The sequence below is a fragment of the Phytophthora ramorum genome (assembly GCF_020800215.1).
Source record: "Phytophthora ramorum isolate Pr-102 chromosome Unknown Phyram_PR-102_s0018, whole genome shotgun sequence".
NCBI lineage: Eukaryota > Oomycota > Peronosporomycetes > Peronosporales > Peronosporaceae > Phytophthora > Phytophthora ramorum.
Genome location: NW_027150664.1, coordinates 163,813 through 178,637, shown reverse-complemented (window position 1 = coordinate 178,637; position 14,825 = coordinate 163,813). Strand labels below are relative to the sequence as shown.

Sequence of the window (14,825 nt, the reverse complement as noted above, 5' to 3'; positions counted from 1 at the left end):
GATCGGCTCCTGTCCGCACCCGTCACAGCGCTTGCTGGCTTATCTGCCTTCGATGCTGACACCTGAGGCTCGCTTGGTCTTCTTGCCCGGCCTAGCAATCTCCTGCATGCGCTTGACCAAACGCGCCTTACGCGAATCCGGGTCCACCTTCTTGGACTGAACCGAGTTTATGTCCACCTTGGATTGAGGGCGGAGCAAGAAGTCGATGTGAAGCTGCTCCGGCAGCTCGGCGCGCTCTGATACGTCTTGCTTGACATCATTGTCGGCATTGCGACCGTTGAACACGTTGCCTCCACGGTCGGTGGAGCGAGCTTTGATTTTCGCCTTCTTTTGCCTACGCCTGTATCGCATCCAACGCGTCAGCTTCGTTGATCACGATAGTAACACATCGAGATCTTACATGCGCTCGCGACGACGATAAACCTCGTTCTCGGCCTTTTCGGCTTCCAGCTCGGCCAACTTGGAGAAGTCCAGGGTCTTGTTGAAGACCGCACGACTCCAGCGTTCCACTAAACAGCGGCAGAGCTCCTTGTTCTCAGGCGTCTATCGCACAGACACAACACGTATTAGAACCCCGAACAGACCCATAAACCATTCGCTTTTGCTCTTCGCGGACCTCACTGGGGTGCTTCATGAGCACCATCACCACTTTTCCGAGGCCACTGCGCTTCAGGTGCTCCTTGAACACTGCACAAGACAAGCGTTTGCATCAGCAGTCACTCCTATCCAGACTTCCCGAATTGCCTCGACATACCTGGCATTTTGCTGACCATATCAAGCATCTTGGTACGCAGACCGACGTTCGGCAGCGTGCCATCTTCCAGAGGTTGGATCCACTTTTTGACAATCTGTTCCACACAACTAACCCGATCAATATCTCCATTTTGACAACCTGTCAGTACTCTCAGCATACCGTGAGCAGGTCGAAGTCCAACAGCATGGGCTGGAACTGAATCTTGCGCAGCACGTGCAGCGCACCGTCGACGAACTTGATTTTCTCCAGCGCGGGTCGGCGCTCGGCGATGCTCGCCAAGTCGTCCGCGTAGGCCTTGTCCATGCGGTAGAGCACCTCCTGCGTGATCTGCTCCATCTCCTGCGGCGACAGATTCAGCTTGGTGCGGGCGCGTCCCGTCTTGAGCGAATTGAGCGTTCTGTCAAAAAAGTCGTCTTTCTGCTCCTGCGTCGGCTCCGGTTCGTCCAGCGGACGCTCGTCCTCGAACTGCTGGCGGTCTTGGGCGTACTCGCCCAGCACGTCGGCCAGGTCGTCTTCTCCGTCAATAAAGTCGTCGTCGTCCTTGGTAGCCACGGCCTCGTCCCCAGAGTCGTACTCATCTTCTCGGCGCTTGTGAGAGTCGGCGTCGTCGTCGCGGGACTTTTTGACGCGCTTGACGGGCGGCGAATCGGGACGTTTCGCCGGCTTCTCCTCTTCCTCGTCACTCTCCGAGTCCGATCCGAACAAGCTGCGGTAATAATGACATGGCACAGCATTATAATCGCCTATTTTGACAAATTGTAAAAAATGGACTGTCAAAAATAAACATACCCAGAGGCATCAGCCGTGGTAGTCGACGTGGCTGTCGAAAATGGCGTAAAACACGGAGGAATGGGTCTTTTGGTCAGCTCTCGGCGGGTATTGGGAGACAGAAGCGAGTAGTATCCTATGAGAGGGAAAACACGCACTGATAGGGATCTGCTCGTCGCCAGAGTCGTCCGAGTCTTCGTCGCCGAACATCTCGTTGATGCTGCGCTTCTTGCGCTCATCCTCTGTCAAATATGGGAAAGAGAGGGGCAGAAGGGCGGGATAGCATGGAGGAGGTCAGTGGGGAGACGGTGGGGGCGAATACGCAGCGACTAGAGACGCAGAAACCTACCGTCGGAGCTCCCCATGGCGGCTGGCTTCCTGGCTGGGCTGTGATGCTGGACTGCGATACAAAACGTGAGTGGTGTAGGATACATAACCTTTATGTCGTAAATTCAACATCGAAGTGCAGGCAACCACATTGACGCTATGCCTACCTAACCTACGACGGTGACTGCAGTGCATGCGTCAAGTTGTCCTATTATATTAATAATCAGCCGCATTGTCCCCACAGTCAGGAGGCATCGGCGTGGTGGCGTTCGTACGGTCTACAAGGACAGCTTGGCAGGCAGGATCGGCAGGTCTCAATTGATCTTCCACGCCTGCATCGCCGTCGAAAGGATAGGAGGACTACAATCGCCTCTCGTCGTCGTCGCAGTTTACATGACCACGCACGGCGCACAGCACGGCGCGTCGGCAGGCTTTTCATCGTCCAGGCTTTTCCCACCAGTCGTGGTCGCCACCACAGATCGCGTCACCTGCTGATTGGTATTCACCATCGGATACTTGGTAGTTGTGCTCGCACTCGGGACCGCCGGGTTCGCAGCTTCTGCGTGTGAAAACGACGCGCGAGCGATCAAATTGGCGTTCGGGACCACCGGATTCGGGGCGTCTGCGTGCGACAGCGACAGCCGCGCAATGGCAGCAGCATTGGGGACCACGGGGTTCTGCTCCTCGACGTAGGAGAGAGAGGAGCGCTCGACGTGCGACAAGGACGAGCGTCGACTGCCCGAAATCGATCCGTTGTCCGACGACGCGTTTCTAGGCCGCCGGCCGCCGTACTCGCTGGAGGACGCGTCGCTCTCGGCGTCCATGTGCTCGCTGCGCAGACTGAAGACCTCGGAGGGTGTGCCCTCGGGCCGGTGCTGCCGCGCCTGCAGCCCCTGCACCCACCGCGTGGCTTCGTCCTGACTGTCGGCCTTGAGCAGATATGACTGCTCGCCGATGGCGATGGAGAACTCGAGCTTGTCGCTGTCTGCAGAGTTAAAGTCGATGGTCTGCGTGCGCCACAGGTCGATGCACGCCAGCAGCTTCTCGCTCTCCCGGTTCTACGACAGAGTGATGCACAATTACAGTGAGATGTGGCGGATACTGCACCGCTCTCTACGTGCGGCGCCCTACCTTGTAGTATGTGAGGTAATGCGTGGTGGCCTCGAAGTAGCGGCGCTGCCAGCGATCGTGGCGCGATTTCTTGCGCAAATAACCTGCAGCGAACGGAGCGTCAGCGTCTACAGTAGGTGGATATGGTGCAGCAACAGCAGCGGTCAACCTTTGAGCTCCGGGAGGTCCATCGCCGCGAGGAAGCCTAGTGCCAAGCTTCGAGTGTGAGGATAAGTGTGGCCTGATATTTTTCAACGGGGTTTCACTATTGGACGACGCGTACACAAGTGGTACACAACTCTGTGGGCAGTGCTTCTTCCACCGATGTGTGTGGGTCGACTCCGATGACCTTAGCCGAGTGATTGATGAGTGAACCCGGCGGATTCTCTCTGCGACAGCAATCGACCGGGTGGAAGGGGAAATGCATTCTTGTTCTTGTTTGAGAAACTCCAATATTCGGTGGAGACTTTGGACATGGCTTCATTTTCCCATCCGGTGGATCGCTTGTCAGAGTGCGCTGCTGCCGTGCAGCATATCGGCGGCGGCTTTGGCGGACAGCAGGCAGTTGTCAAAGTTGGAGCCCAGGAAGCTGTCGCCGGCCACGACGATGCGAGGGTTGGCGCTCAGCACGAGAGCAGCGAGCGCGTCCTCTCCCTCGGCGATGCTCGGGTCGTGGTACGGCACAGCCACTTGCGAGATGCTGAGCACAAACAGCACAATTTAGCTAGACGGCACCAGATGGGGGCACTGGTAGCAAAGACAGCAGACGTACCGCCAATGGTGCAGACGCGCGTCCTGTTGGACAGGCAGCGTGGGCAAAATCTGCCGCAGCGACTTGGTGATGATGGCCAAGATCTCGTCGTTGTGGCGAGTGTCGTCCATGAACGTGGATCCAAACCCCACCGACGTGTGTACGATCAGCGCCGGCGGGGCCTCGCCACCTGACTGCTTCTTGAGGTGGTCCCAACACACGAAGCGGATGATGTCACTCTCGTCATGAGGGACGTACCTGGCCGTCCACCCCAACTCTCGCACCGCCGCAGCTGTCATTTCATCAAAGACGTAGGCTGCAGCAAAACGCTGCGAGTACGTCACGCGCTCTAATGCGTGCACGATTTCAGGCGCAACGTCAAACGTCTTGCTCGCCCTGAGCACCGACAGCACCTAGGAATCGAACGCACACCATCGCATCAGTCCACCATTGCAACCTATGACGAATAGCCTTACGTTCGGAATGGGGCACGTGAGCACCAGCTCGTTCACAATCTCCTCTTTGCCCTCGTCCGTCGTCACTTGGATGCGCTTATCATCCAGAACTTTGAAACTCTCCAAGGAGGTCGAGAGTTTCTTCCCCGTTCCTTAGCACAAAAGCTCAGCGTCCCCACCTCTACCAATCTCCACTGCCCCACGCACCTTCCAACAGGTGCTCCACCATCGCTCTGAACCCTTTCACGTCGGGACTGACCAAGTGCGTCTTGTAGGATCCGCGGTACGGGTCCTGAGCGATTTCGTTCTCTGCGAACGGCACCAAGTGCCCACTTTCCATCAGCTTTTGGCGGAAATCGTCGTTCCAGTCCGACCGCGGGGTCCAGTACTGCGCCCCCATGTCCACGTGCACCGCACGCTGCTTCGGGAACGACCTTCGTGCAAACCCCGTCAGCCCTCATACAAAATCTCAATTGACGGAGCTTCGCACCTGGCCATGACCCGTCCGCCGAGGATGCTGTTGCGGTCCCAGACCACGACCTCTGATGCGGCCTGCCTGGCCTCCTTCAGCAGTCGCGCGAGCGCCGCGCCCGTCAAGCCGCCGCCGACGATGAGCGTCCTGCCCACCATCTACTTTGCTAGTCAACTAATAGTACCGAAATGACTGCCGCACTTGAAGCTGCATAATATCTAGCTGTTTATTGGTCAAAACCAAATGCACCTGACCAATCAACGCACACCTGTCTCTATTTATAGCCGACGGGGCTAGGGACTGCTCGTCCTGATACAAAACTGGACTGCGAGAACTTGACTTGCTTCCCATGAAGCCCATGAGCGGCCCGAACGCTGAGCTCTCGGAGGCGGTGGGGGCCGTCGACATCAACGTGAGCTTCCCAGTACCGCGGCCGGCCTCCGTGTTCCAGCTGGCAGGCGCAGCCACGACCGGCGGCCGCTTCGTGCTGCCTGACGTGGCGCTGCGCAAAGTTGTAAAAAAACCAATCTTCGAGGTGCGTCGACTGGGGTGGAGCTGCTACTGGGCGGTGGTAATCGGTATTGACAGGGTTTACACTGCAGAACTTCGACGAGGCGGCGTACAACGTGAAGCCCCCGACGCAGATGCTGCGCTTCATCGACGGACTGCGGTACCACAAGCCCACGCCCGAAGAGAGCGAGGCGCTCAATCTCAGCAGCGCAACGGAGAGAATTTATCTGCACGTGCTGAATGATGTACGCGGTGTGCTTCGGTTGTATTGGTGGGGGATAAATAGCTGACTTTTTGCTGCTAATGTGCAGATTCTTATGATGTGTGGCGCCCGCAAAGGAGCGCGCTTCAGCTCGCTGGATGTGAATCGCCTCCGGATAATTGCAGAAGGACTGGAAGCTAGATACCAAGCGGTGGACGAAACGTTCCGCACGTTGCCCACCGACGTGATGAGATATCGCTTCCCTGGAGTGACAAAGCTGGAGGACGATCCGTCGCACTTTGAGTTCCTCTCCAATCGACGTCGGAACAGTCTGGTGGGGATGGAGTCGCTGAACGTCGAGGACCAAGTGAGGCGGCAAGCTTTCCACTTCCAGTGGTTGGCTCGGCAGTATGTGGCTACTTTTGCCCAGCTAAAGTCTTCTATGCTCGAGATCTGCGACCGTGTTCAGAAGGACATGGCCGCATCCGGGGCGTTATCAGCCCCGACGCTAGCGGACATTAACGATGCAGGTTTGTTGCTGCTCTCGTGCATCGCGACACTTTGTGCGGTGAGCTCATTTGTGTGTGTGCACTTGTGTCGTGTCTGTCTTGCCATCCATGTCTTGGTTTGGGCCATTTTCTTGCGCAGTAGAAGCAGAGTTTGAAGCGAAAACACATCGACCGTTCCCGACGTTCCTTTTCGTGCTCATCCAAAAGTACCATCGCGAGAGGCGCAATAAGAGCACAGCATGGTCCACTGAGTCGGATGAGCCGCCCGTAGACTCCATCGCGCAGTTCTCCCTTTATTTATCCAGCGTGTTACTCCAGCCTGCCCCGATGACGGCCCAGGAGCTACACAGTGTTCAAGTGCTCCTCCAAATTGTGTACGTGCAATACTGCAGCGATATTCTGGTTTGCGATGTGAACTATGGATCTCATTCGTCTATGGCTTGTTCCGTTACGCGCCACAGCAAAGCACAGTACCGAGTAAACTACCACGCGATGGTCCTCGTGGTGATTAAGGTAGTACACGCAGACGGCCAAGTGGTAGTGAACACCTCGTCTTCATCATGTCTAGCAAGCGGGTCGAACGGCGTCGAGCGGTCGCCATCGAAGCCCCACCGACGCGACGGCGACGTTCGGGTCCTCACGCACGAGGCACTGGGCTCGCTGCTCTTTGGCTTCTTGACGACAGTCCGCGAGCTGCGACTGGTACCGCGCGAGAAAGAGCTTCTGAACCGCGGGAAGACTAGGGCGGAGGACAGGAAGAAGGCTGCGTCCGAGACGCGTCAATAGGATTAGAGGCACTGTGGATAGGAATGCAGCGCCCGAGCAATTATGTACTTGGAAGTCGTTGAGCACCGATCCTCTCTCTCTGCCCATGTAAAGACCATGATGTAAGGACGTCAGGCTTCAAGCTGCAGCAGCCTGCCAGCAGTGTTGAGTAGCAGCAGCAGACACCCGACGTCCCGATCCAAGAAGCACAGTCTCCTCAGATTAGAGATCGGAGCCCGATCGATCGGCTTCGAGACGCAAATTCGTTCGTGTAGCCATGTCGTCTGACCTTTCTATCCGATGGGGGCGCGACTACGGTGCACAACCGCGCATACAGACGTCACGGCGTCGTTGTCGGTCGCCTATTGCAATGCAGTCCTGGATTCTGGGCGACCGAACGCAGGTCCAGGTACAGTAGTAGCAAAATTTCACCTTACTGCTTATCGTCTACAGCCTGTCGGTCCGTCCTTCTGGTGACAGGCAATTGACGCCACTCGCTGCTGCCGTTTCAGAGTGCAGTGCACTGGCAGCCTCAAACGAGGGGCGCGGTGCGGTTTGCGAGTGGTTTCCGCTGCGTTTGACACGAGCCTGGGGCTTCATCCAGGCCAAGCGGCAGGTTTCGCTGCAAAAGCGAGTGGCATGAGAGTCAGACAGGTACCGTACAGTACATGTACAGGCACCCCTCTCCATAGTAATTCCCAGGATAACAATACTCTCTCAACAGGGATATCAGAGCGCTGAAACTGACGTACATTACTATTGAGACGTTCTCATTTACATACAATGCAAAACGTGTATCATACGGGTCTTTCATAGGTATTTGCCATGTATTTAATACACCCTGCGATAGGAATACCTTTGACCAGGAATAAAATGTTGGCTCCCTGCACATATCACAAAGGAGGGGTTTGTACTGACTACATCCGTCTGGTCATGCATATGGCCGGGTCATCTTTCACTTGGTTTCACTATACCCTGCCTCAAAAGCTGGTCGCAGGGTTGTGTGTGCTCAGGGCAACGCCGAGAGGAGTTTGGTGTTCACATCTGCGACCGAGCGGTAACGGCCCAGCGTTCGCAGAAAGCGCCCCCACCTTCCCATCGACGGCGGCGGTGACGGAAGCTGCAGGCAGAGGCCAATCGACGCAGCGATGGACGTGGGCGCTGACGTGGAAGTGCAGCTAGCGCCGCAGAAATGGCGGCGCGGCCGCGTCGTGGAACGCTACGCGAGCCTCACGGGCGCCGTAGTCGTCGTCCAGTTCGAGGACGGCAGTGTGGTCGAGCGCGGCGTCTCCGGGGACGTGACGCAGGACGCGCCCGACGTGCGGTTGCTCTCTCAGGGTCAGGATGTGGACGTGGACGACCTCACAACGCTCATCGAGCTGGACGAGACGTCGATCCTCAGCGCCTTGGACACGCGTTTCGCCCAGCAGAAGATCTACACCAACACGGGCGCCATCCTGCTGGCTGTGAACCCGTTCCAGAAGATCCCCAACATCTACAGTAAAGACACGATGGCCAAGTACCTGCTGTCCTTCGAGGCGCGCAGCTCGTCCCTCAGGAACAAAGGCAGCGAGCCCATGCCCCCGCACATCTACCAAGTCGCGGGAGAAGCCTACAAGGCCATGATGCTCGGCCTCAACGGAGTCATGAGCGACCAGAGCATCCTCGTGAGTGGAGAGAGCGGCAGCGGCAAGACCGAGAGCACCAAGTTCCTCATGGAGTATCTCGCCCAAGTAGGCGCCAACAACCTGGCGGCGTCCGTGGCGGGCAAGAGCCCCGAGGGCATCGCGGCCAAAGTGCTGCAGACCAACATCCTCCTCGAGTCGTTCGGCAACGCGCGCACACTACGCAACGACAACTCCAGTCGCTTCGGCAAGTTTATCAAGCTGCATTTTACCAGCGGCGGGAGACTCACCGGCGCCAGCATCCAGACGTATTTGCTCGAGAAGGTGCGTCTCGTGTCGCAGTCCAAGGGCGAGCGGAACTACCACATTTTCTACGAAATGGCCATCGGAGCTGCCCCAGCGGCTCGTAAGCGCTGGTTCCTAGACCCGCCCAGTGGCCACTCGATGCCTCCTGGTGATCACGGCGAAGTCACGGATGCCACGCAGCAGTTCCTGCACTACCGCTACCTGAACCAGAGCGAGTGCTACCAGCGCCGGGACGGCGTCAAAGACTCGGACATGTTCCGACGAGTTATGGACGCCATGGACATCGTGGGCTTTACGCCGGCTGAGCGCGCAGGTATTTTCGACATCCTGGCGGCGCTCATGCACATTGGCAATTTGTCCTTTGAGCACGATGAAAACAGCGACAGGTTGGGTCAGTCGATGGGCCCCGGTGCTGGCAAGTCGGACTTGGCTTCGAGCTGCATCTGGTCACGCGATGCGGCAGCCACGCTCATGGCTGTGGATGCGACCAAGCTGGAGCGAGCGCTGAGTGTACGCCGAATTCGTGCTGGTACCGACTTTGTTAGCATGAAGCTCTCCGCAGCTCAGGCCAACAACGCTCGCGATGCTCTTGCGAAGGCGCTGTACGGCCGATTATTCGACTGGATGGTGACGAAGATCAACCACTTTCTCAAGATGGACGACAGCCAGAAGGCGAAGGGCGGCCTGCACTTTATCGGCATCTTGGATATCTTCGGCTTCGAAGTGTTCCCGAAGAACTCTTTTGAGCAGCTGTGCATCAACTTTGCAAACGAGACGTTGCAGCAGCAGTTTAATGACTACGTGTTCAAGGCCGAGCAGCGCGAGTATGAGTCGCAGGGCGTGGACTGGAAGTACATCGAGTTCTGCGATAACCAGGACTGCGTGAACCTAATTTCGCAGCGGCCGACAGGTATCCTTTCGCTAATCGATGAGGAGTGTGTTATGCCGAAAGGAAGTGACACGACGCTGGCATCGAAGCTCTACCGAGCTTGCGGTAGCCACGCGCGCTTCGAGGCATCCCGAATCCAGCGAGCGCGTGGACTATTTACGATTGTACACTATGCGGGTCACGTAGAATACTCTTCGGACGGGTTCCTAGAGAAGAATAAGGATGTTCTCCACCAGGAGGCTGTGGATATGCTCGTGTATTCCACTCGAGAAGGCAGTTTTGCGCGGACACTATGCGAGGGCATTGGAGGTTCCCGTGACCGCGCCAAATCCTCTCCGCGTCAGCGGGCGCAAACCAGTAAGCACCGAGGTGCAAGTGTCGGTCTTCAGTTTAAGGAGCAGCTGACGACGTTGCTGGAAACGCTCCATCAGACTAACCCGCACTACGTGCGATGCCTCAAGCCAAACGAACTGTGCAAGGCAGGGATTTACGAGCGCGAGCGTGTGCTGAACCAATTGCGTTGCAACGGTGTGATGGAAGCTGTTCGAGTAGCAAGAGCTGGATACCCGATCCGGCTACCACATGATGAATTCGTTGCACGCTACTTCAGTTTGAGGAGGTCGAATAACCCGTTGCTGGTTAAAAAGCAGACGACTTCGTTCGGGCTGCCCGACACGGACTCGGATGAAGGTATGGCACTCATCAGCAGTGAGGCCAAGGAGCTGCTGAAGGGCCTTCTGGACGTGATTCCGAAGGAAAATGATGCGAACCCTCAGGGCGCGTGCGAACGCCCGGATCAAGGCCAGTTTGCCACGAAATGCATCGCGGTGGGCGTTCAGATGGGATACACGAAAATGTTTATGAAGAAGCCGACGTACGAGTTCCTCGAGGAAATGCGCTCGCAGCGACTACATCGTCACATGATCAAGATTTTCAATGCTGTGCTGTGTGTGACCGCCCGTGTTCGCTACCTTCGATACCGTCGCGCCGTCCAAACATTGCAGCTTCGATTCCGCCACAAAAAGCAGCAGAAGTTGCGTCGCCGCCGCCAGATCATCGCGATTCGGAAGAAAAATGCCGGCAAAGTGCAAAGTTTTATTCGGACGGTGGTGCAGCGCAAGAAGTTCGTGCTCTTTATCTGCGTTGTGCGGATGCTGCAGTGCCGATTCAGGTACCGCCGAAGGCAGCGCTCGCAGCGCATGGAAGCCGATCGAGCACGGAAGCTCGCGGACATGCAGCGTGCACAGCAGATGCAAGCGGCGATTCAGTACACAGAAAGCTCGACGGCTTCGTCGGACTCATCGTCGCCGCGCTCGATGACGTCCAACTCGAACGACATCGAAGGCTCTGGCATTTCAGACGTGTCGTCGGACTACTCTTCCGATGATGTATTTACCTACAACGACAACTTCCCGAAACACAACCTCAACACCGTGGACGAGCAGAGCAGCCAGCTGATGCCTCGTGCCTCTCACCGTGTCTCCATTCGCAAGTCCCAATCTATCGACTCGATCACTCCCTTGGGTGGCTTCCGAGCCTCGCACGTGGTTGGCGATTTGCACAATGGGCATGGCGGAATGCAAGGACACAATGGCCACATGGCCCACACGCCAGGCTCATCGCGGTCGCGGATGCCGTCGCGCAAGTCGTCCTTCCGCAACACTCGCTCGTCTCGCGCTGTGGCGCTTCCGAGACTCGATGTCATTCAGCATACGTCGTGGGTCAACGACGAAGACCGCTTCAGCTGCCATATCTGTAACAAGCGCTTCAGCGTGTTCAAGCGCAAGCACCACTGCAGAGCCTGTGGTGAGGTTATCTGCAACAGCTGCTCCCTGTACCATCGGATCCAGTCCCGGTCCATGCGTGTCTGTGTGTCGTGCGTAGCGTTCCATTCGTTGGATAGCCCGACATCCGCCGGCTCAACGGGTTTCCTGCGTCCTGGCGGCGGCAGCGCGCACTCGTCCAACTCGAGCCGCAAAACGTCGAATGGCTCGGCTGCGGACCGGAATCGCAGCAGCACGCTCAGTAGCGGCGTGTGGCTAAACCCCTGGCCTGAACCGCCCTACCCGGTGGATGAGGACGAGCGCTTGGGCGTACTGCGCGAGCTCAACATCCGCGAGCTGGGGCTGTCGGGCAAGTTCAACATGTATTGCGAGGTGGCGGCCAAGACGATGAAGTGCCCGATCGCGTACGTGAGTATCATCGAGGACGAGGAGCAGATTTTGGTGGCCAACATCGGCATGGCGCACACGACGCTGCCCCGCGAACTGTCGTTCTGCGCGCACACGATCTGCCAGCCCAGCGTGCTGGTGGTGCTGGACACCAAGAACGACGAGCGCTTCCGCGAGAACCCGATGGTCAAGGGCGACAAGGGCGCGGTGAAGATCCGCTACTACGCCGGTGCGACCATCTTCTCGCGCGACGGGCACGCGCTCGGCACGGTGGCCGTGCTCGACACCAAGCCGCGGCGGGAGGCGGACCAGGAGCACATTGGCATGTTGCAACACCTGAGCTTCCTAGCGAGCGAGAAGATGACGCAGAGCACCATCCACGAAGATAGCGATAGCGAATTCCTATGAACCATCAAGTAGTATCGAGCGATGAAGAGAGTGTCCAAGCAAGTACAAGTAGTGCAACTTCAACATGTTTTAACGTTTTGCCTGTCTTGTGCTCATATTGTGAAAACCGATTATTAATAGTTGGTCCTACGGTTGGTACCATTTTTAATTTACCCCCCCCCCTATTCACCGATGGCAGAGGGTACGACAAGTCAAAGCCAGAGGCGATACGTCGGCATGTGATGAACTTTCGTTTTTCACAAAGTGTAAGACAGTGTAAAACACTAGCGAGGGGAGCTGTCGTTGCTCCGGAGGATTTCTTGCCGTAATGTACTGATCAAAATCAAAAGTGAGAGCTGCTGCCCAGTCCAGACATGGTGCAGCTCTCTCTAGTCTGACCATTGCTGGCCTCACGCAATGTCCTGCAGCATGCACGCACTTCAACATTGCTCTCATGAACGCAGCATCCGCATCCAATTCGACGGTGTTCTCGAAGGTGTTGTTGTTGACTACACCCCGAGGCTTCACTGCTGCAGCAAGCTCTCACTTTTCTTTCGCTCCGTCAAGCGCACTCGTCCAGTCTCGAAGCTCCAGCGCCGTCCTCCGCGGAGGCGAGGATGCGGAGGAGGAAGAGGAAGAAGATTGCTAAAGGAGTCCCGACAGCCCGTTGTTCGCTGGTGAAGAGCTACCCGCCACATCTAAAAAAAATGCTATTCTTGGCGGACCTCCCAGCGCGGACGTAAGGCTCGAGGAGAATGCTGCGTCGACTCGAGAGCTGCTCAACGGATGTCACGGCACGCGACCTGCATGACGAGACTGAGCACCGTCCAAGTTTGCTTCAAGACAAGACGTAGCAGAAAAGTTTCCTAGTGTCGCCGTGTGCCTATCTGGGGTTGCATGGTGATAGCCGGCTCAGGCATTAGCCCTTTCGGACTCTGTAGGCTAGGGTTTGGTAGTAGACCGCAGAGTAGTACTATTTTCACTACTAATAGTACTACTACTATAGTAGTCGTGTTTGGGTCCTAGCAGTGCTATTAATAGTTGACTAGTAGAGGAAAAAAATGCCACTAGTATTGCTAATAGCACTACTAGTATTTTCAAACTTCAAGTTGCCCAAGATCTTGAAAGGACACGCGAATGAGTGGCTCTCCGCCCTCTCCCTCCTTCGCGCTTCTTTTGGTGTCGCTTATTTCTCGATTCTCCACCCTGTAACACACACAATGATGTGCGTGAAGCTTGACTGCTGTTGGGAAGACTTGCCGGAGACATCTCCTTGCAGCGTGTGCGGGCGTATGGTGCACCACTTGTGCAGCAACGAACTCTGCACAAAAGCAGAGCTATCTAAAAGATGGTAATGCTGTTCGTGGCCTCATCTTGTCTCTGTTGTTTGTACTAATAAGCTCTACCTGCAGATTCTGCAGTCGTGCCTGTGTCGCCAGGTTCTTCAGTAGTGACAGCGACTCCCAGGAGCTGACACCAAGCAGCACCTCCGGCATATCACAGTCGAGTACGGCCACTGTAATAGATTTCGCACAACGCGAGGAGGAGCAGGAGCAGGAACAGGAGCAGGAACAGGAGCAAGAAACCACTGACATAATCCCGAATCTCATAGCCCCCCCCCCCCATGAATTCGACCGACCCGATTTGGGACTTGATGCATCAACTCGACGAGGCATTCACGTACAAGGGCAAGAAGTTCACACACATTTGTCTGTTATGCACGGAGCCGAAGACCTGGAAAAACTCTCTTTGTCGAACCAGCAATTCGACAAACGCGAAGACGCACCTGGTGGTCAGTCACAAAGATCATGAGATGGCTATCCAAGAGCAGCAACGTAGACTAAAACGCGCCGATCGTCTCATGGTGCAGGTAAATACTAGAAAGAATGTGAAGCGCCAGGCCTCGAGCGTACCAAATTTACAAGAAAAACAGCCTATCAAGCGTAAAAAAACTGGCGGAAGGCTCCAGTAACCCAAGAGCAGATCTCAGGTCACATCGCGCAGCGGCTGATCCGTGATGGTGCGTGTTTCGATTGCTTCTTTCCTACAAAATCTCACTCTGTGTCTTTATTTTGCCAGGATTGCCGCACAACATCGTGACGACTCCAGCCTTTCGCGATTTCCTCGTCGGGGTAACTGGGGACCCGAACGTCACCGTACCAGCCGCCAAGACGTACAACGAGATACTTGACAATCACTACGACAAGTTCGCGAACGACACCTCTGAGTTGTTTGTCTAGGGATTCAAAGAGCTGGATGAAACTCCATTCATGACAGTGGAGCACGACTTGTGGACAAATAGCTGTAAGAATAGCATTGTTGGCGCTTCCTGCAGCTTTATCGACCATGGATGACATCCTCGGCGACTCGCCCTTCTCGCGGAGGTAAAACCGACGGATACAGTTCTGAGGAGGTAGCAGATTTGTTAGACGAGCAATTGAAGGCCCGCTATGGTTTGAATGTTCGCAAAATGGCCCGCTTCACAATCTCGGACATGGCGGCAACAGCTCGAAAGGTTTTAAGGCAGTTCGACTCAACTTTGCTGACCGATTGTGCGATGAACGCACTCAACCTCTGCATCGGCTACGGTATTGGTCAGAAGGAAAACGTGCGCAACGAGTATATGAAAGACACAAGGACAAAGCTCTTCGTCAAGAAGCGCGTAGTCATGACCCAGGGTGGGGCATTCCCGGAGGGAGGTGCAGTTATTCAGAAGCTGCGCAATCTCAACAACTTCTTCGCGTCGAGCAAATCACCGGAGCGTATTGCTAGTCTCCGTGACGTCCAAAACATTCACAAGCTGCCTCAGTTAGCAGCTCTGATT

At 56.0% G+C, this 14,825-nt stretch overlaps 5 protein-coding genes across 5 annotated transcripts; 2 read left to right on the top strand and 3 right to left on the bottom strand.

Annotated features, from left to right (window-relative positions):
- Positions 1-39: 39 nt before the first annotated feature.
- KRP23_13492 (Protein IWS1-like protein 1) lies at positions 40-1,887 on the bottom strand (the record flags this gene model as incomplete). The annotated part of the gene is made up of 8 exons (XM_067884210.1): positions 40-340; positions 401-543; positions 617-687; positions 755-848; positions 914-1,460; positions 1,544-1,574; positions 1,681-1,764; positions 1,872-1,887. 8 exons carry the CDS (start codon positions 1,885-1,887, stop codon positions 40-42), a joined length of 1,287 nt encoding a protein of 428 aa, XP_067738250.1.
- Positions 1,888-2,238: 351 nt separating this feature from the next.
- On the bottom strand, positions 2,239-3,150 carry KRP23_13491 (Rho GTPase-activating protein 25; the record flags this gene model as incomplete). The annotated part of the gene is made up of 3 exons (XM_067884209.1): positions 2,239-2,907; positions 2,981-3,063; positions 3,129-3,150. The coding sequence occupies 3 exons, from the start codon at positions 3,148-3,150 to the stop codon at positions 2,239-2,241; spliced, it is 774 nt and encodes a 257-aa protein (XP_067738249.1).
- A 316-nt stretch (positions 3,151-3,466) lies between these two features.
- On the bottom strand, positions 3,467-4,795 carry KRP23_13490 (Renalase; the record flags this gene model as incomplete). Its single annotated transcript, XM_067884208.1, has 5 exons — positions 3,467-3,659; positions 3,732-4,123; positions 4,187-4,317; positions 4,373-4,599; positions 4,656-4,795. The coding sequence occupies 5 exons, from the start codon at positions 4,793-4,795 to the stop codon at positions 3,467-3,469; spliced, it is 1,083 nt and encodes a 360-aa protein (XP_067738248.1).
- Positions 4,796-4,986: 191 nt separating this feature from the next.
- Positions 4,987-6,644, top strand: KRP23_13489 (uncharacterized protein; the record flags this gene model as incomplete). Its single annotated transcript, XM_067884207.1, has 5 exons — positions 4,987-5,172; positions 5,240-5,392; positions 5,459-5,879; positions 5,998-6,232; positions 6,320-6,644. The coding sequence occupies 5 exons, from the start codon at positions 4,987-4,989 to the stop codon at positions 6,642-6,644; spliced, it is 1,320 nt and encodes a 439-aa protein (XP_067738247.1).
- A 1,127-nt stretch (positions 6,645-7,771) lies between these two features.
- Positions 7,772-12,022, top strand: KRP23_13488 (Myosin-1; the record flags this gene model as incomplete). The annotated part of the gene is made up of 1 exon (XM_067884206.1): positions 7,772-12,022. One exon carries the CDS (start codon positions 7,772-7,774, stop codon positions 12,020-12,022), a length of 4,251 nt encoding a protein of 1,416 aa, XP_067738246.1.
- Positions 12,023-14,825: the final 2,803 nt, after the last annotated feature.